The sequence below is a fragment of the Epinephelus lanceolatus genome, chromosome 17 (genome assembly GCF_041903045.1).
Source record: "Epinephelus lanceolatus isolate andai-2023 chromosome 17, ASM4190304v1, whole genome shotgun sequence".
Lineage (NCBI taxonomy): Eukaryota > Metazoa > Chordata > Actinopteri > Perciformes > Serranidae > Epinephelus > Epinephelus lanceolatus.
Window position 1 is genome coordinate 21,736,031 of NC_135750.1, and position 18,607 is coordinate 21,754,637.

Here is an 18,607-nt window from a genome sequence, read left to right on the forward strand (position 1 = left end):
CACACACACACACACACACTGGTCCAAACTCCTCCTGAAACACACACACTGAGCATTGTGTTCCAGGTTTTATTTTTTAACAGGGACATCTCCACTTGCAGTTCATTTCAGCAGAAAGAAACACAACTGGAGCCTCTGGGACGCTAACAATGCCGTGGCAGTGACCGTGCCAGACACACACATATACACAGTGCACCCATCCTGCAGGTCGTTGGACATCATTCAGTGACGCTGTTAAGGTACATTACACAGAGTGAAAAGCTTACCTTGCTCTTAGTGCAGTCTGCTCTGTTATTGTAGTTACTGATGATTGTGTCATTTCTCTACCTTTCTGAAATCATTTACTTCCAGTGTATCCCAAAGATATGCAGCTCTGCCTCCAGCTATGTCCAAAGTTGTTGAGTGAAGCAATCCATCACTGCAAATATTGTGTTTTCATTTATTTTCTTCAGCATTGCCTCATGTTTTGAATAAACTCCAGTTTCCAGTTTCATATCTTGAACTGAGTGTTGTATAATGACCTGTGATTTCAGAGACCCCCCTACAAGATTGAATGGGCAGAGCAGATACAGTATATACTGCAGACTCTATGTTTGATTGCATATTGCGTGTACATATGAGAGTTGTCAAATAGCCAACAATCTTCAATCTTCAAACGTCAGAATTAGCTGAAATGCCACCATTTCAACACGTGTATAGGAAAAAAAACAAACTGGATTCACACAACCATGTCTCTGACAATAAATGACTACATTTTTTAAGGATTGTGAAGATTAAGTAGGAGAATGTGAGAAATAGGGTCAAAAACACCAGCGTGCAATTTTGATAAACACTTGTGGATCTTATTCATGCAAACTGTGAGCTCACACATCAGTTCAAGTCTGACCACAGAGCATGATCCAAACTCCAAAAAAAAAAAAAGTTTCCATTCTGACCTTACAATCTTTTCAGCAACCTCAGTTGAACTTCTTTGACACATTTGTTAGCAAACACTTCTGAGCAAACATTCGGATGTTTGACTTGACTGGACACGATCTCTCTGAACGGTCTCTCTCTCCTCCGCAGAGTCTTTGGCTCACACTGGGAGCATGACAACATCGTCGACGTGGACCCAGCAGAGATCCGTGGCGAGTAGTTTTAATTGCTTTAACACATCCATCACTGTTTGTTTATTAGTTTTTCATGCTCCGATGCCTCTTAGTTTTCAATAAAAATGTCTCAGAGAGAAATAAGTTAAGTCTCTAAGTCTCAGCTGAAATGTTTGATATTTACAGGTGGCATCTGTGGTTTGGGTCCAGCTCATTAGCAGGCTCAGGGACTGATGTCAAGGGGGCCAGTTTGGTGCTGTTGCTTAAATGGAATGTGCGCGGGTTTTTGGCCAAATATTTCAAAAATATATAACACTTGCCTCAATGAGGGAATAGGGAGAAATCCATGAATCACACACACACTCACACACAGCCACTACTCTGGAGGACTACACTCGCCAGCACTTTATGAATCTAAGCTCTGCTATGACGGTGATCGCGATCTAACTCTGGATAGGATGCTTGTGTGGTGTTGTGTAGTTTCTGCAGTGGGATTGCTGAGACGAGAGCTGACTCTCCCCAGCAGAATTATATGGAAGCAAAAAAATCTGTCAGTCAGCAGGCTGTCAACATCTTCTGACAATGTTTTCACTTTTTGGTCATCTTTTCTGCCAAAAATGTATTAATTTCCTGAAAAGTTTTAAGAAACATGGCAACGAGACAAAAATGATGTCTGTAGTGATGAATCAAAAAACAAAGGGTTCCATGTGTTTTATGCATTTTACTGCACTACAGTATGGCAAAGGTTTCAATATGTAAAACCAAAAAAGATTTGTTGTAATTTAATTCAGAAAATCACAGCTCGTCAAATAGCCACACCTTCTTCTTTTGTCTTTGTGTCTCTGCTCCTTGATATTTATTTCATTGAAATGGGAAAGGGTGTCAAATTATGATTGGAAATAAATATTTTTGAGTTGATGTGCATTTAATATTTACACTTTAAAGGATAAGTCTGGTGATATTGAATATTTTTCTTATTGTCAACCAGAAGTGTGGACTTGAGTCACAGGACTTGGACTAGAGTCACAATTTGTTGACTTTGGACCCAATCAAAACTCAAAGTTAAGGACTTGGAACTTGACTCCAGACTTGCTTGTCTTGACTTGGGACTTAAGTACTCAGACTTGAGACTTGCAAAATGACTTGGTCCCACCTCTGCTGTAAAAACAACCCTTCAAAAGACCAAAATCAACAATAAATTGATTCTGCTAACAAGAGTTTATTTCTCGGTGACACAGACCTCCATTTTTACCATCATTAAAAACACATCAGTGAGCCATGCTGTTGCACTGACATGTTCCTTCATTACAGTGAATATGGGCGCTGTAATTTATTGTGATGCACAACACCATCCTGCTGCTTTAAACAGCACACCAAATCTGCAGCTCAAAATATTTTCCAACAAAAAAACAATTAAAAAACACACAATTTACTCCTGTTTGAGTCATTCTTTTCTCTAAGAACTACATTGCCCAGCTGTTAAATTAAATCGTTAACTTTTTCATGTGAGTTTTTGACAATAATAAAAATATAGAAAATCACCAGCCTTATCCTTTAAAGTCATTTTATGGGGCAAATGATTTTACAAGCAAATATTCATAATAGCCACAATGACCCATGCAAACCCTAACTGCCACATCCCCTTTAAGCCATTTTTTTTCATGAAAACAAACACACATGTTCAAACACACGCACACTTGACCTATGTGCCAAATTTCACCCTCCTAGGGTGAAAACTGTGTCTGTCAAAGGGTGGGGAATAGAGCCAAAAATTGTTAAATAACTTCTTATAGATTCAAGTCATCTTTCCAGCATCTGTGCTTAAACATGTAAAAACATCACCAGTGCTACATTAAATGAACTGCTGAGGTGTTTTTCTAGAACGTTAATTCATTTCAAGAAAAATTATGGTCCATAAAAATCCACATCCTCTTCCTTGTGTCTTTATGTTCTTATTACCTGCCCTTTATTTGAATTTAATTGGAAAATAAGCAATAAATACTAAATTTGTTAATGTTAGCATTTAATAGTGTAAGCTGACGCTGCTTTAAAATTTACAGTTCTGCGTTATGTGGCAAATGATTTTAAAAATTGCTTAGTAAAGTATGTTTTAAGTACACCCTCCAGCTAGTACTGTACTTAGATTTTTTTTAATTTGCTCCTGCCTATGCTTGTGCTCACTCACACATACATGTGTGTTTATATCCTTCACTGTGCTGCTGTATTATTCATAGGTAACAAAATGTAACCTGCCATCGGAGACAGATGGTCTGGCATATGTTCTGCTACCCGACTGCTGCCTCTTTGGACACAGTACACTCACACACACACACACACATGTGCACACACACACACACACACACACACACAAACAGAGGCCCTAAAGCTGGAGACCTGGTGTTCCTCAGCATCCCAGTAAGCCCATAATAAGAATGACAGTGACATTGTAAGGATTAACATCATGGCATTGTGGAGATACAGATGGGGTCTCAGCGTGTCTCTAATGAATGTGGTCTGTGGAGCCAGTAGATCTGTCTGCTGTACTGTATGTGCAGTGGTTTATACGCTGCAGCTCCACTTATTGACTTGGCCTCAGTTCAGGTCCCACTAAGATAAGTGCCAGGTGATGACGTGAGGGCTCTGCGGGTGTGACACACTTAGTTCTGAACCCCGTAGCTCCCAGCGAGCATGCTCCCTGTGTGTGTCTTTATAGTCCAGAGGGGGCCGGGAGCCAAGAGGTGACACATAGCAGCGGTGAGGAGAGGGCAAGGCTGTAAATAACTGATGGAAAAAGATAGCAGAGATCCACATAGGAGAAGAAGGAGTAGATGCTTTCAGCGAAAAGTTTGCTCCAAGAGTTTCTGTACATCCCCATTTAGCAGTGGAGAGAGTTAGGAAGGGGAGAGGACAGTGATGGCTACAGTTGTCCAGTCTGGAGATGGGTAGAGACAAGTGGAAGCACAGAGACGGGGAGCATCCAGAAAGAAAGGCCGGAACGCTTGCGTTCCCCAGAAGACCGCGTCCCCCCAAAGTAAGCCACCTGGGCTGCAGAGAGAGAGGCGAAACAGAGGGCAGGGAAAAGTAAGCCAACATCTGCCTCTTTATAGCTGAAAGAGAGCTCATTCACATGGAGGAGTTAGTCATGCAAGACAGCGGGGTGCAGAGAGGGGACACGGTCACAGGAATGTTAGCACCTCTAAGCCTTGACTCAAAACCAGAGTAATTAAGGCAGCTTAAGGCATCTCGTTCTCTGGCAGTGCTTCCTTTGTTCTCCTGAGCTTGGTAATCCAGCTAAGTCTACCCTGACTCTGCCAGGACCACTCACCCACACAGGCTGACCCATCATCATTGGGCTCAAAGCCCTGGTTGCATCTCCTCTTGGCGCGGCACTTATAGCTGCCATAGGTGTTGGTGCAGACGGGGCGGTCAGAGGGGCACACAGTGGGAAACTGGGTACACTCATCTTTATCTAAGGGAGGGGGAGGCGAGGAGGGAAGGAAGCACACTTTTTGTCTTGATTTTAAAAAAGGATACAAGCATAGAATGGTCAACAGATATGTCTGTGCAACTTACCTGTGCAGCGGCCATTCTCATTCAGAGCAAACCCATGGCCGCACTGTAAGACACAGTCAGTGTGATTAGACACATGAATAACAAATCCTTCAAAGGAGCTCAATATGATACTTAGATCGTGTGTAGGATTCAGAGGTTGTCTGCACACGGCTCTAAACATGGAAGTGGTTGAGCTGGCAGCTAACAGCACTAACATTGCTAACAAAAGCAAAGGCAACAGTGCTGACAGAGCTAAAGGGTCATATGAGCGCAATTCAGAGCAGCTGCTAGAGCTCTTCTTGATCTCAGGTTTGCTGTGTTGTAATTTGACTAAACTTAAATAATCAAGGTCTGAAAACTAGACTATAACTCAGAGATTTTCTTAAACACACAATTATGTATAAGAGCAGGTAAAGCACACATCATGTCAGTTGATATGGTGCTCCTGTTTTCAAAGACATTTTCAATTTAATTGGCACAAACCAGGCAGCACAGCAAGCTGTCACTAACTCTGTGTTCCTTTGAGCTCCGTCATCTCAGTGCAAAGCTTAAACTACCTGTCTGACTTACCACTGCAAGCACGAGACATTTCCCAGCTCTGCGCATAACGGCTAAGCTAACTCTACAGAGCCTAACGATCTTTGAGATGATGAGACTTTAGGATTCCTATGACTCACTGCTGTACCTCTATTTCCACAGTGGGAGTGACTTCCTCCTCATCTCTTGGATAGTGGATCTCCAGCACTGTGTTGACGTCTGAAGGCTCCAGGGGTCGAGCTGATGAACGACCGTCTGGCCAGTACACCTCAACATTGGTGGCGACGTCCTTACCTGGTCAGACACACAGGACAGACACAACACACACAGAGGGACATTCATGTGTCCTTTTAGTGACTCTTGAGGGGTCATGAAGCTTTCTCCTTCTTTTCTCTTTCACTGACAGGGCGGCACGCTCCTCTCTTCTCCTCTCTCCATTAACTGTTTTAATCAGGCAAAGAGAAAGCCCCTCTCTAGAGGGCCTCTGCAGCTCTTAATTAAAGTGGCATTTCTAATGTAAACAGATCTTGAGTTACCTTGCCAGATGGTGAGCTGCTCAGCAGGTGTGCTGCTTGAGAGCCAAAGAATATTTCACCTGTTCTGTGTAAGACACCCCCTCATTTAGTGCTGAGGCATGTATCTCACATGATGCTTTTTGCAAGAGGTCTGTCCTGAAGCCACAGTGGTGTAAAGAGTTTGCTCTTTGGGTGTGTTATGAGTAGTTGAATTAAAATTTAGGGCCTCCAGAGTTGATCTGTGTTTCGACAGTCCTGATACAGAGCAGAGCCATGAAGCAGCGGAAGCGCTCCCAGGCCTAGACGACCACCAGCTGACACTGCTACGAGGGCAGAGGGAGGCAAGGAGCTGGTTCCTCAGAAACTAGGCCCGAGTCCAGCTGCTGCACCTGTCCTCCAGTCTCCCATGGGTGTCCAATCAGGCTGAAGGTATTAAAACAATGCTTTCCACATGGAGCTTTCTTTCTGTCAATTTCTCTTGTCTATCTCTCACCCAGTGCTGAAAGGGTTAATCAATTCATCAATCATCAATCAAGAAGTCTGTTATCAAGTCAAAATGCCAATCATATGCTGGTTTCAGTAGACCCCCTTACACAGCCTGTTCAAGACAGGAATGTGACACTGTTACTCCACCTCACCAGCTTTATATAAGGTACGATCACGGAATGGGGGTATAGAGTTGTCTCGCCTTTAAGTTGGCAGCGGAAGTAGAAACAGCGCCAAATCGACCTTTGTGTAAAAGGGACCACTGGCTGGACAGGACCATGGATGGGACAAGTGTGATGTTAGATCACGTGTTATGTGTGCAACGCACTGCCGGGAGATTTAAAAAGCAGCTAGTAGCAAGTTTGTTGCTAAATCAAAGAAGAAGAACAGCAGCAAAAAATGTCCGTGAATTCAACAATCAATGAGTTTGAGGAGGTCCTTCCCCTCCAAGCAGAGGACGAGATCAGCTGCCATATAATAGACAGTAAATGGTTGTTATTGGCATATTATGTCATTGTTAGTTTAAAACATGCTGCCCGATGCATACATTATATTTCACACTAAGACCGACGGTGTTGTGTCATTAGTCGCGCCCATCACACCTCTTTTGCTTCTGGGACGCTGGCATGATATCTAAAATCATACCCTGGGGCAACTGATGCCACCATCGTTTGGTTCTGTGTGAAAAAGTAAAGGTGGTGTAAAGAAGAGACTTCCTAGCGGCCCTATTGCATGATCTCTGTATATAAAGGGCTAATGACTCAAGGTTGATGAATTGCTGCTATTCCCAGATTTATATTATTGTAAAAAAAACATAATTTACTTCAAGGCTATGGGTTAAACAAAACATGCAATCTAAAGATGACACTATGAGGTTACAGGTTCAATCCCTTCAACAGTTTTGTGTCCTTGTTGAAGTAAAAACTTACCAAGGCCAAAGTGGGCGACAGGCTCCATTTCACACAGGTACCCTGAGCCACCGTCAATGATCCGAGTGTGTGGGCCGCTCTTTTTAGTGTACAACACCACTTTAGCTCCTCTGGCGAAAGCACCAAACTTGGTTCGGGGAATCACTCGCAGCCAGGCGTTTGTGGCCCCCTAAGACACAGACAGAGAAAGAAGAGGGAGGGTCTAGGTTAAGATTACACTATAATGAGTGTCAAACTGGTTTTTAAGATGTCTCATTCACACTCACCTGGTTGACTTTGTAGACAGAGAGCGGCTGTGCTGCACTCTCACCATGAGAGATCAACAGTTCCAGGCGACCATCACCGTCAAAGTCCGTGGCAACAGCTCCTGGAGATCCATCACAGCAATGATGCAACTAAACAGTTCAGGAAACAGCCTACATAACATTTATTACCCTCATGCAGGGAAACATAATGTCCCCACAGTCATGGAACTAATTATGTGGAACAGGTCTTATTTTCTTTTAATAAAGCACATGAGGAAACCCCAGTGGAGCTCTGCTGCCATCTAATGTTAAGATGTTGGAACAGCAGACATGAGGCTTGTTCCTGCAGTGCTTAGAGCTGTCTGTCCGTCACACTCACCAGTTCCTCGCCCTTCAGGCTCTGATGCCTCGCCAACATTCAGCTCTTCTATCTGAGGGTCTCCGTGCTCTCTCCTGCTCACCCTATCAAATCAACATCACAGCAATTACTCACCAAAACACTGTAAAATATTAATACCAGTGGCACTATATACTGTATAAGCAGTGTTGGAAGGTAAGTTCATTTACTCAAGCTTTGTACTTAAGTACAGCTTTGAGGTACTTGGACTTTACTTGAGTATTTTGATTTTATGCTACTTTATACTCTATTGTACTTTGATGCCACTACATATATTTGGCAACTACAGTCACAAGTTAGTCTACAGTCCCTGACAAAAGTCTTGTTGCTTATCCAAGTTGTAGGAACAACAAATAATAACTTGACTTGTAGTTGATCAGTTGGAATCAGAAATGGCTTATATGAAAGGCAAAGGCCTCTAGATTATGCTTATTATACCAAAATAAAGTTGTGCATCATTCACTGAATTTTATCATTTAATTAGGACAGAAAGGTAAGATCTTGCTTGGACAAAAGTCTTGTCACATACAAAAATAATGTACTGTAGAAATGATACTTTATTTTGAATACACAAACATGCTCCAATAACATCAGAACATAAAGTCATGGTGCCTTGGGAAAAAGAATTAATATCGTGTATGACTCCCATGAGCTTGGAGGACTGCATCCATACGTCTCGGCAATGACTCAAATAACTTCTTGATGAAGTCATCTGGAATGGCAAAGAAAGCAGTCTTGCAGGACTCCCAGAGTTCATCAAGATTCTTTGGCTTCATCTTCCAAGCCTCCTCCTTCATCTTACCCCAGACATGCTCAATAATGTTCATGTCTGGTGATTGGGCTGGCCAATCCTGGAGCACCTTGACCTTCTTCACTTTCAGGAACTTTGATGTGGAGGCTGAAGTATGAGAAGGAGCACCATCCTGCTGAAGAATTTGCCCTCTCTTGTGGTTTGGAATGTAATGGGCAGCGAGAACCTCTTGATACTTCAGGCTGTTGATGTTGCCATCCACTCTGCAGGTCTCTCGCACACCCCCATACTGGATGTATCCCCAAACCATGATTTTTCCTCCACCAAACTTGACTGTTTTCTGTGTGAATCTTGGGTCCATGCGGGTTCCAACAGGTCTTCTGCAGTATTTGCGGCAATTGGGATGCAGTTCAATGGATGATTCATCAGAAAAATCAACCTTCTGCCACTTTTCCACTGTCCATCCTTTCTGCAAGCTGTGGGCCTTGGCAAATGCAGCACGATTCTTTTGTTGTCTTCTGTTTAATGCTGGTTTGTGAGCAGTAATTGGGCCATGGAGACCATTGCGTGAGAGAATTCGACAAACTGTTCTGGTAGATACAGGGGTTTCTGGTGACCAGTTCTGATGTAGCTCTGCTGCAGTTGAAAAAGGGCTGGCCCTGGACTGCCGAAGCAACAAACGGTCCTCTCTAACAGTTGTGTTACGGGGTCTGCCTGACCTGGGCTTGTCATGAACGTCACCAGTTTCTTCAAATCTTTTTTTTATCCTCTCCACTTGACGTTTGGATACACTGAAGATGTCTGCCACCTCAGCAGCAGACTTGGTCTTCAGGCTCTTGATGATCAGCACTTTGGTCTGTGGTTGAATCTTTGGCATGTTATCAGCGGTCAGGTTGCACTTCACATAAAGGTCTGGTCTGCTGGGGTTCTTTTTATACACACCTGGGAATGTGTTAATTACAGTATTTGTCACAGGTGGAGCTCTAATCTGTGATTGGTTGAATCATTTAAAGACACGACAAGACTTTTGTCCAAGCAAGATCTGACCTTTCTGTCCTAATTAAATGATAAAACTCAATGAATGATACACAACTTTATTTTGGTATAATAAGCATAATCTAAGGGCCTTTGCCTTTCATATAAGCCATTTCTGATCCCAATTGATCAACTACAAGTCAGGTTATTATTTGTTGTTCCTACAACTAGGATAAGCGACAAGACTTTTGTCAGGGACTGTACAGATTAAGATTGTACATACAAAATATGTTATAAGTTTTCAAGAAATGATTGTTATAAAGTAAACTACCCAACAGTACTTAAAGTAGTTAAATTTAGCTCCCCTTGACAAGCTACAACATTAAAATGTTGCTTTTTATGCATCAGTGATAATGCTTAAGTAATATTTAATTTTTTATTTTGAATGGAGACTTGTATGGAGTATTTTTGCCGGGTGGTATTGCTACTTTTACCCACTATTATTTGACATGGCGTTTATATTTTATACAAATTATTAACAATGAGGTCGTATTTTTTTTTTATTCTCTATTCTATGCACAATATAGATAGTTCACATAACCTACACATAGATGGGGGAATACATAGATGTGGATTTCAGGGGGGGACGCAGGAGACGTTTAACCCTTAATATTTAGAACATGTGCATCTGTCCCCACACCCCCAATAAAAACATGAGGTGTTTGATGCTCAGACTTTTCAGGCTCAGAACCCCCAAACCTGTTTCATATTGATTTTAATTTATTTATTATTTACTCATCATATTATTTAATTTAATTATCACTTTATAACTCTAATATTTCAGTTTCTATAAAGCGTTTTGGTCAAAAGTTATTGTTTTTTTAAAGGTGCCCTTGAGTTAACTGTCTTCAGAAAGACATCACACACATTACCTTAAGTGCCTTTACCTTTAGTGACAAAGCATTTCGATATCCAAGTTTCCTCAAGTTATAATTTCATTTCACAGCGCTTAATGTGCTGATCCTGGCTGCTAAACCCCTCAGCTCAGCTAAATATTGATTAGCTGTATTGAATTAATTATCTTGAGCACAATAGTTTAGGCTTTTTTTTCCCAGTGCCAGAGAGCAGAGTTAAATTAGCTGATTCATCTTCACACTAGACAACGGCAGAGCCAGGGGCTGCGGAGCAGTGACCCCTGTCGGACATCCCTGTGTCCAGAAAGACAAATTCTCCTCCAGTGACCTGGCCTGCAGGAATATTGTGATCCAGGAAACCTCTGGGGCTTACAGTGATTATTGATATTCAGTATGAATTGACCCACCAGCTCATGGCAACATTCATCATGACGTCTGCATCCTGTTCAGAAAAATATGCCAGATCAGATTTTAATTCAGACAGGATGGGTTTATTCTACTATTAAGTCCCAACAATTGATATGTATCATATATTGCATTTGAGAGCTGAGTTCATTAATATTATCTAGAGAGGAAGCCAAACCGTGAGCCAAAAAGAGACCTAAAACTGTCTTAATGAAAGATTCATTCATGTGTGGAGGAGGAGGCGGGATGCCAGACTAGATAAGTATCCTTGGCTGGGAATTTTAAATTCTTCTCAGCTTCCAAGGCCAGTTTTAGAATATTAAATCAAGACACAAGAGTAGTCCATTAAGCTCATGATCGAAGTGCTATTAAACTTACTATCATACTTGTGTGTGTGTGTGTGTGTGTGTGTGTGTGTGTATGTATATGTTTGTGTTGTGTTTTTTCTGTGTGAGTACCTAAAGAGCCTGTTGGCGGAGGGGCCCCTGTAGGCGATGTTATTGAAGAAGACTTCCAGCTCGTTGTCATTGTCAAAGTCAGCAACCATGACAGTGCGAACCGGGGATGGCATGGAAAACTTCTGGGATGCTATGTCCTGAGAAAAAAAAAGTGAACACATGGTACATCAGTGAAACACACACATATACACACACATGTGTACATGTACAGACGCCAAACACATGCAGGAAGTGTTCTTTACTGCCACACTCATGACATATATGTCTATAAGGACATTTACGTCACACCTAATTTAGCTGGTTTCTTTCATATAATTCTATTTTGTTTTTTATTATTGTCATTTTTTATTTAGAGCCTTAGACTGTATAAAAATAATGGACATAGCCACCATGACATCACCCATTGGTCTGTGGACTCCATTTTGAAACATCGACTTTGGCGTTTTGGTTGTTGCTGTCTTTGATTTTTGGAGCCAGAAGTGATCAGAGGTGACCTTATTTAGATGAGAGGGTGGATCTGATTCACAGACTGTGATGACGCCTCACAGACAGTCTGTCACTCAGAGTAGCCACACCTTAAATATGTTTAAGCATGTTTATTACTGCTGTTAAGTTGGGCATTTTAACCAGCCTGTTCTTTTCTTCAGGTCAGCAAATACTGACGCTTTGTCACACCCCTTGGTACGTGTGATGTCGATGCCCAAGGCAGCCCTTAACATGTTTATGAGACGCACCAGGCTTTTATTTAACTCCAACGTAAACTCATCCCATCCCACACTTGAAGCTGAAAGCAAATGACATAGTATTAAGAGCGAGAAAGTCTACGTAGGTTGGGAGGAACCGCAGTTCCTGTCAGAGTTGTGATGTGTAATTTAATTTACGTACAGTTGTTGCACACTGCCGATACTCATGTGATGTAATTACACAGCGTTACATCATTGTTATGTAACAAGCATATTTAAGCCCCATTTCCACCAAACACTTTCGGTGACCAAAAGTAACCTTTCAGACATGGTACCTAGACCCTAGGTCCGTTTAATGTTTCCACTGCAAACAGTACTCTTAAATGTGGGTGAGGTTGCTGTCACTCACTGCTTCATCCAGCACTTACTGTATTTCCTTCTTTATCAGTCTGCACCTCGTTTATCGTCCACAGAACAGGCTGCACGCCGTCATTTTCAGAACAAACCAGAACAGGCTAGCTCGGGGGTTTAGTGTTACTATAGCCCACAGGAACGATGCTATGCAACGTTGTTGTTTTTTTTCTCAGAGTGAGGATTGGGATACATGTAGTTTACATAATCCAGTTCAAATTAATATATATTCTAAAATGCACTCAATATTAAAAGTGTATGTCATATAAAATTTAAAGTAATGGTCAAAGTTGTCACGGTGAAATTTAAGGTGTGCTGATGGATGCACGGCGTCAACTCAAACATACATTGAGTAACACAACAAGTAAAGGTTCCACCTTAAAAGTCACCAACACTCAACCAAGTAAATGAAGTTTTTTTTTCTCAGTCTACAACTGCTGTTAGAGGCAGCAAAACATCCTTCCATTTTATAGCTACAATTTACTAATATATGTAAAATTCTTCACGGTATGAACAGTGGTTACAAAACCAGCCACAACTCAGCTCTGAGCAGAGTGACCGTCCGCTATTGACCAGTCAACAGACTGCAGTGTTCACTGCTTCACCTTTAAGTACCAGATCTGTGTGCTAGGTACCCCAACAGAGGGGGGACCAAAAATGGGGACGGTACGGAACAGTTCCATTGGTACCATCCACAACTTTTCACAGTGGAAATGCGGGGAAAAAAGCATACCGAATTGACCTGTGCCATGCTGTACTGCTTGGTGGAAATGGGGCATTATTGTAATCCAACGCATGATCGCCTTTCTAAACCTAACTAAGTAGTTTTGTTGCTTAAACCTAACCACAACCGTTTCACAAAATTGATCATGTGTTACAACACGTTTCAGCTGTATGTCACAGAGATACATTAAAGGTTGTCTTGTGTGTCACTATGGGATGCTAAGGGGCATGACAAAGTGTCGGTATTTGACGAGCTGGGAATGAAAATGTTTGGGTTTTTTTTTTTTAACATGGATGTCGATTGAAAACAAGGATGTCTCACTTTTGGAGCCAACTCAAGTGGCCATTTGAGGAACTTCAGTTTTTGGCACTTCTGCATTAGCTTAATTTTTTTTAGCCCCGGATATTGACGCTTGGTACGGGCAAGGTTTAGGGTTTTTTAGTAATAATCCAACGCTCTGTGAACGTACAGTAAGTCATTTTTGTTACTCTATATGCTGATGACAACATATTGGAAAGATTTAGCCATGAACAAAGGGTATTTTTTTCTGATCTGTCACATCCACAGAAGAGTCAGCGGTTCAGTGTCTTGCTCAAGTTTACTACAAATCTACAGAGAAAGATGTTTGACTGTGCAGAACACCAGAGACCATCTGTATCCAAGGATTTTCAGTAGAACCTGTTGTTATCACGGCTTGCATCCGATGTTTTCAGTTTCACATGTGAACAGGTGATGTGAGCTGACTCAGTGGTTAGGGAGACGGTTTCATAACCTGAAGGTCACAAGTTCAGTCTCCACAACACGTCCATCAATAATCAGTCCTTGAATTAAAACGCTGATCTGTCATCTGCTCCCTCACTCACTGTAAGTCACCCTGGCTAAGAGTAGTGTCATCTAAAGCCTAAAGAAAAGAACAAAGGCCCTTTTTTACATTGTCTGGCATCAAAAAAGTGGACTGCAGCTCTCCTGCCCGAAAAAAGTCTCCTCAGCAGTGGAGTTTTTGCACGAGAAAGTAACGGATATCTCCTCGCTTCAGTGACACGGTGATAAGTCGGGGAAGAGTTATAGAGCAGCCCTTCACTCCCTCCAGTATTTACTCCCTGTTTTAATTATAAGGCTCATAAAGCTGGGGGTGGGGGGGGCTCACAGTGACCTTCTGCTTCTCAGGTGAAGGAGAGGGGATGGCCAACTGAGGGCCACAAGGGAGGGAGGGACAGTTCTGCATTTACTATATCGCAAGGTGGATGAATAGATGTGCCATAAGGAAAGAGAAAGGGACGCTCACCAAAACTATTATAGAGCAGAGACGTGAGATTTATCGGATCAAAGAGGAGAAAGTTTGAGAAATAAAATAAAAAATATTCATAAGTTTTGTAGATTTCTTCCAACAATGTTTTTTATATCATAGATGAATACTATTAATGATATAATAGTCCTTTATTATACCATTTGTTTGGAATAATAATGTAAATAACAGATTATTTCTGCTGTGTACCTGCTCTTGGTACACAATTACTGAGACATTAAAACTTTTTTCCCATCTCTTTAAATACATATTGTATATGTGCGGGTGTGTTTTTGCGAGTGTGTTGAAGCTACTGCAAGGAAAACCTCGGCAGTAGATTTTAATTAAAGCACAAACAGGCCTAATCGGCACTTTCCACTACCCAGGCAAGCTGCTGTTTCAGCCCAATTTAATTAGCGGTTTACTGGAGTGATACAACAGCTTCATTATACAAGCCAAAGGTCAACACGGCTAGTAGGAGTGTCAGCTTGTGTGGGGGAAAGGGGTCTTAAATGTGTTGTGGGCTCGTGATTTAACAATCTGGGTTTTAAAAAAAAAACATCGGCAAGCTAATTCAATTTGTCTTCTGTGTGTTTGTGTGTGCATTGTAGTGCATTCTGTGTGTGTGTGTGTGTGTGTGTGTGTGTATGTGTATGTGTGTGTGTCATGCTGATGGAATTGTCTCTGGGCTAAGCATCACACATTAACCCCTTATCTGACCCCTATAAAGATGTCTGCCGTGACGTTTATCTCTTTGGTAAAAGATGCAGACGCAGGTGCTGACAGATAGATCACCGAGCACGAAACCTCCGCAGATTTACACGCAGCGGAGCCCGTTTCTGTCTCTGCCGCTATTAACCATACCACACAAAGACATGCACACTGCTGGCTGTCTCACAGGAGTTGTATGTCGTCGTAGATTGAGTGAATCACCACCCATCCGTCTTTGAATCCCACTCAATCCTTAAAGTGGGCCAGCACTGACTTGTGCTAATTCACAAGCCATCCATTAGCATTGATAACTCTCGTGATTCACAGAGTTAATAGGTGAGACTTGCTGTCTTTGTGCCGCTTGTTCATTAGACATTGATTCTGGAGAGAAGAAGAGGAAGAAGAGAGCGCATCACTCTGAAACTCTTGTGCACCATTCTCACCATCCTGAGAGAGGAATCACTGGACACACTGAATGAGTGCTGGTCCCTCTGGGTTATTCACAGACCTACAGTACCTGTGAACAGTTTTCATTGGTGTCATGATCCTGGGTTTTTGTTTGTTGTCCATTTCCTGTTTTATTTTTTAGGGTCCCTCCTTGTGTCATGTCTGGTTTTACTACCTGTCTTTGTGTGTCTTCCCACCTTAGTGATTGTCTGCCCCGCCCTGATTTGTTTCACCTGCTCCTCATCAACCTTGCGTTCACCTGTCCCTTGTTTACACACTCCTTCACTTGTGTCTGTTTTCCTGGTCGTCTGTTTTCTTTCCTTGTTTCCAGCATTACTTCTCAGTGAGCTGCGCTTTCCACTTGTGTCTCTTCTGTTCCACATACCATCCCGGTTTGTACCCAGCTTAGTTGTTTGTTGTCTTGTTATGATTAGCTACTTTCACTTCAGTAATTAAACAAAGGCAGGGCACATGCATTACACTGTAGTGTTTAAAGCAAGACTGGACAGAAACTTGTAACAATGTACTGCAATGTCTGTGTTTTGCAGGTAAGCCGATATAATATTGGCTATAAATAAAGACTTGTGTAGCGCAACGTCAGGGGGTTATAGAGATGGTGGGAGAGTTGGCCGTTTATTCCTGCTGAGTGTGTTTTGGCGTAACGTGCTATCCAGTTAGAAGCAGCAGCTAAGATAACTTTTGGGCCGTATAGAGACCCAATGGTGCTATATTTTGGGTGTGCTTTTGAACCACTTGTACCTGACTATGAATACAGTGATACAGTCAGGTCCATAATTATTTGGACAATGATACAGTTGTCATCATTTTGGCTCTGTACACCACCACAATGGGTTTTTAATGAAACAATGAATACCTGCTTAAAGTGCAGACTCTCAGCTTTCATTTAAGGCTTTTTTCAAAAATGTAGTATGAACTGTGTAGGAATTACAACCATTTCTTCACACAGTCCCCCAACTTTAAGGGCTCATAAGTATTTGGACAAACTAACATAATCATCAATTAAACAGTCAGTTTTAATACTTGGTTGCAAATCCTTTACAGTCAATGACTGCCTGAAGTGTTGGACACATAGGCATCATCAGATGCTGGGTTTCTTCCCTGGTGATGCTCTGCCAGCCCTTTACTGTAGCCGTCTGCACTTCCTGCTTGTGTTTTGGGTGTTTTGCCCTCAGTTTTGGCTTCAGCAAGAGAAACGCATGCTCAGTTGGATTCAGGTCAGATGATATGACTTGGCCATTGCAGAACATTCCACTTCTTTGCCTTAAAAATGTCTTTGGTTGCTTTTGCAATATGCTTCAGGTCAATGTCCATCTGCACTGTGAAGCATTGTCCAATGAGTTTTGAAGCATTTGGTTGAATCTGAGCAGATAATGTAGCCCCAAACACTTCAGAATTCATCCTGATGCTCTTCTCAGCAGTCACATCATCAATAAATACAAGAGAACCAGTTCCACTGGCAGCCATACATGGCCATGACATAACAGTACCTCCACCATGCTTCAGTGATGAGGTGGTGTGCTTTGGATCATGAGCAGTTCCTTCCCTTCTTCCTTCTCTTGTCTTCCCATCATTCTGGTAGTTGATCTTTGTTTTATCTGTCCATAGTATGCTGTTCCACAACTGTACAGGCTTTTTAGATGGTTTTTGACAAACTCTAATCTGGCCTTCCATTTTTAAGGCTAACCAATGGTTTGCATCTTGTGATAAACCCTCTGTATTTATTCTAGTGAAGTCTTGTCTTGCTTACAAGAGCAGCAGGATGAAAGCTGAAGTGTTTGGGGCTACATTATCTGCTCAGATTCAATTAAATGCTTCAAAACTCATTGGACGATGCTTCACAGTGCAGTTGGACATTGAAGTATATTGCAAAAGCAACCAAAGACATTTTTAAGGCAAAGAAGTGGAATGTTCTGCAATGGCCAAGTCATATCATCTGACCTGAATCCAACTGAGCATGCGTTTCTCTTGCTGAAGCCAAAACTGAGGGCAAAACACCCAAAACACAAGCAGGAAGTGCAGACGGCTACAGTAAAGGGCTGGCAGAGCATCACCAGGGAAGAAACCCAGCATCTGATGATGCCTATGTGTCCAACACTTCAGGCAGTCATTGACTGTAAAGGATTTGCAACCAAGTATTAAAACTGACTGTTTAATTGATGATTATGTTAGTTTGTCCAAATACTTATGAGCCCTTAAAGTCGGGGGACTGTGTGAAGAAATGGTTGTCACTCCTACACGGTTCATACTACATTTTTGAAAAAAGGCTTAAATGAAAGCTGAGAGTCTGCACTTTAAGCAGGTATTCATTGTTTCATTAAAAACTCATTGTGGTGGTGTACAGAGCCAAAATGACAACAACTGTATCATTGTCCAAATAATTATGGACCTGACTGTATATGGAGCAACAGTAATATTTTGTGTAACGTATGTTTCTGATTTATTGGTTGAAAGCCTATTATCATCTATTAAATTGTCAGAGGTAAACAAAAGACAGGGCACATGCATTGTATTGTAGTGCTTAAAGCAAAGCTAGACAGAAATGTGTCACAATGTTCTGCCATGTCTGTGTGTTTTGCAGATCAAGACAAGTAAAGGAAGAAAACTATAAAATATTTATTCAAGTGTGCAACACTTACTTTAGGTTGTTTTTTTGTCATGAGTACTTTCACACAGGAGGCGAATATCACGCAGCAAAAAAGCAATGTAACTTTTGGGGGAACAAGGTAAATTTGGCACCATGAATAACCAATCTACCAATTCTGTTGTGTGGAGCAGACGTCACACCACACCAGGGCGGATTTGTTGATCATTTTTGTTGCTAAGCACCCTGTATATTATCACGGCATCCTAAAATATGTCCGTAACTGGCTGTGATAGAGCTTCAGCTCCTGTTTGAGGCAGTGGAATTTTCCATCTCTTTCGCCACCTTGTAAAATGGGATGTACCTAAAATAATTTGTGGACAGAGGAGGAGGACGAGGACAAGGTTATCATCACTGGATGATGTTGAATCCATCATTTTTTTTCTAAAGAATGGGCTGGGGCTAATCTATTAAGACCTTTTTGTTAAAGAA

General features: G+C 41.8%; 1 protein-coding gene across 1 annotated transcript in view; it reads right to left on the reverse strand.

Moving 5' to 3' along the window:
* The window catches only part of crtac1b (cartilage acidic protein 1b), a 34,148-nt gene continuing 15,541 nt past the window's right edge, over positions 1-18,607 (reverse strand). Inside the window, exons 8-15 of the mRNA XM_033612461.2 lie at positions 11,253-11,389; positions 7,732-7,814; positions 7,374-7,474; positions 7,108-7,276; positions 5,326-5,471; positions 4,662-4,704; positions 4,414-4,557; positions 1-4,133 (exon numbers count right to left, since the gene is read on the reverse strand). Of these exons, the coding sequence (XP_033468352.1) occupies positions 4,006-4,133; positions 4,414-4,557; positions 4,662-4,704; positions 5,326-5,471; positions 7,108-7,276; positions 7,374-7,474; positions 7,732-7,814; positions 11,253-11,389 (951 nt within the window). The 3' untranslated portion in view covers positions 1-4,005. The remainder of the gene's footprint in view (positions 4,134-4,413; positions 4,558-4,661; positions 4,705-5,325; positions 5,472-7,107; positions 7,277-7,373; positions 7,475-7,731; positions 7,815-11,252; positions 11,390-18,607) is intronic.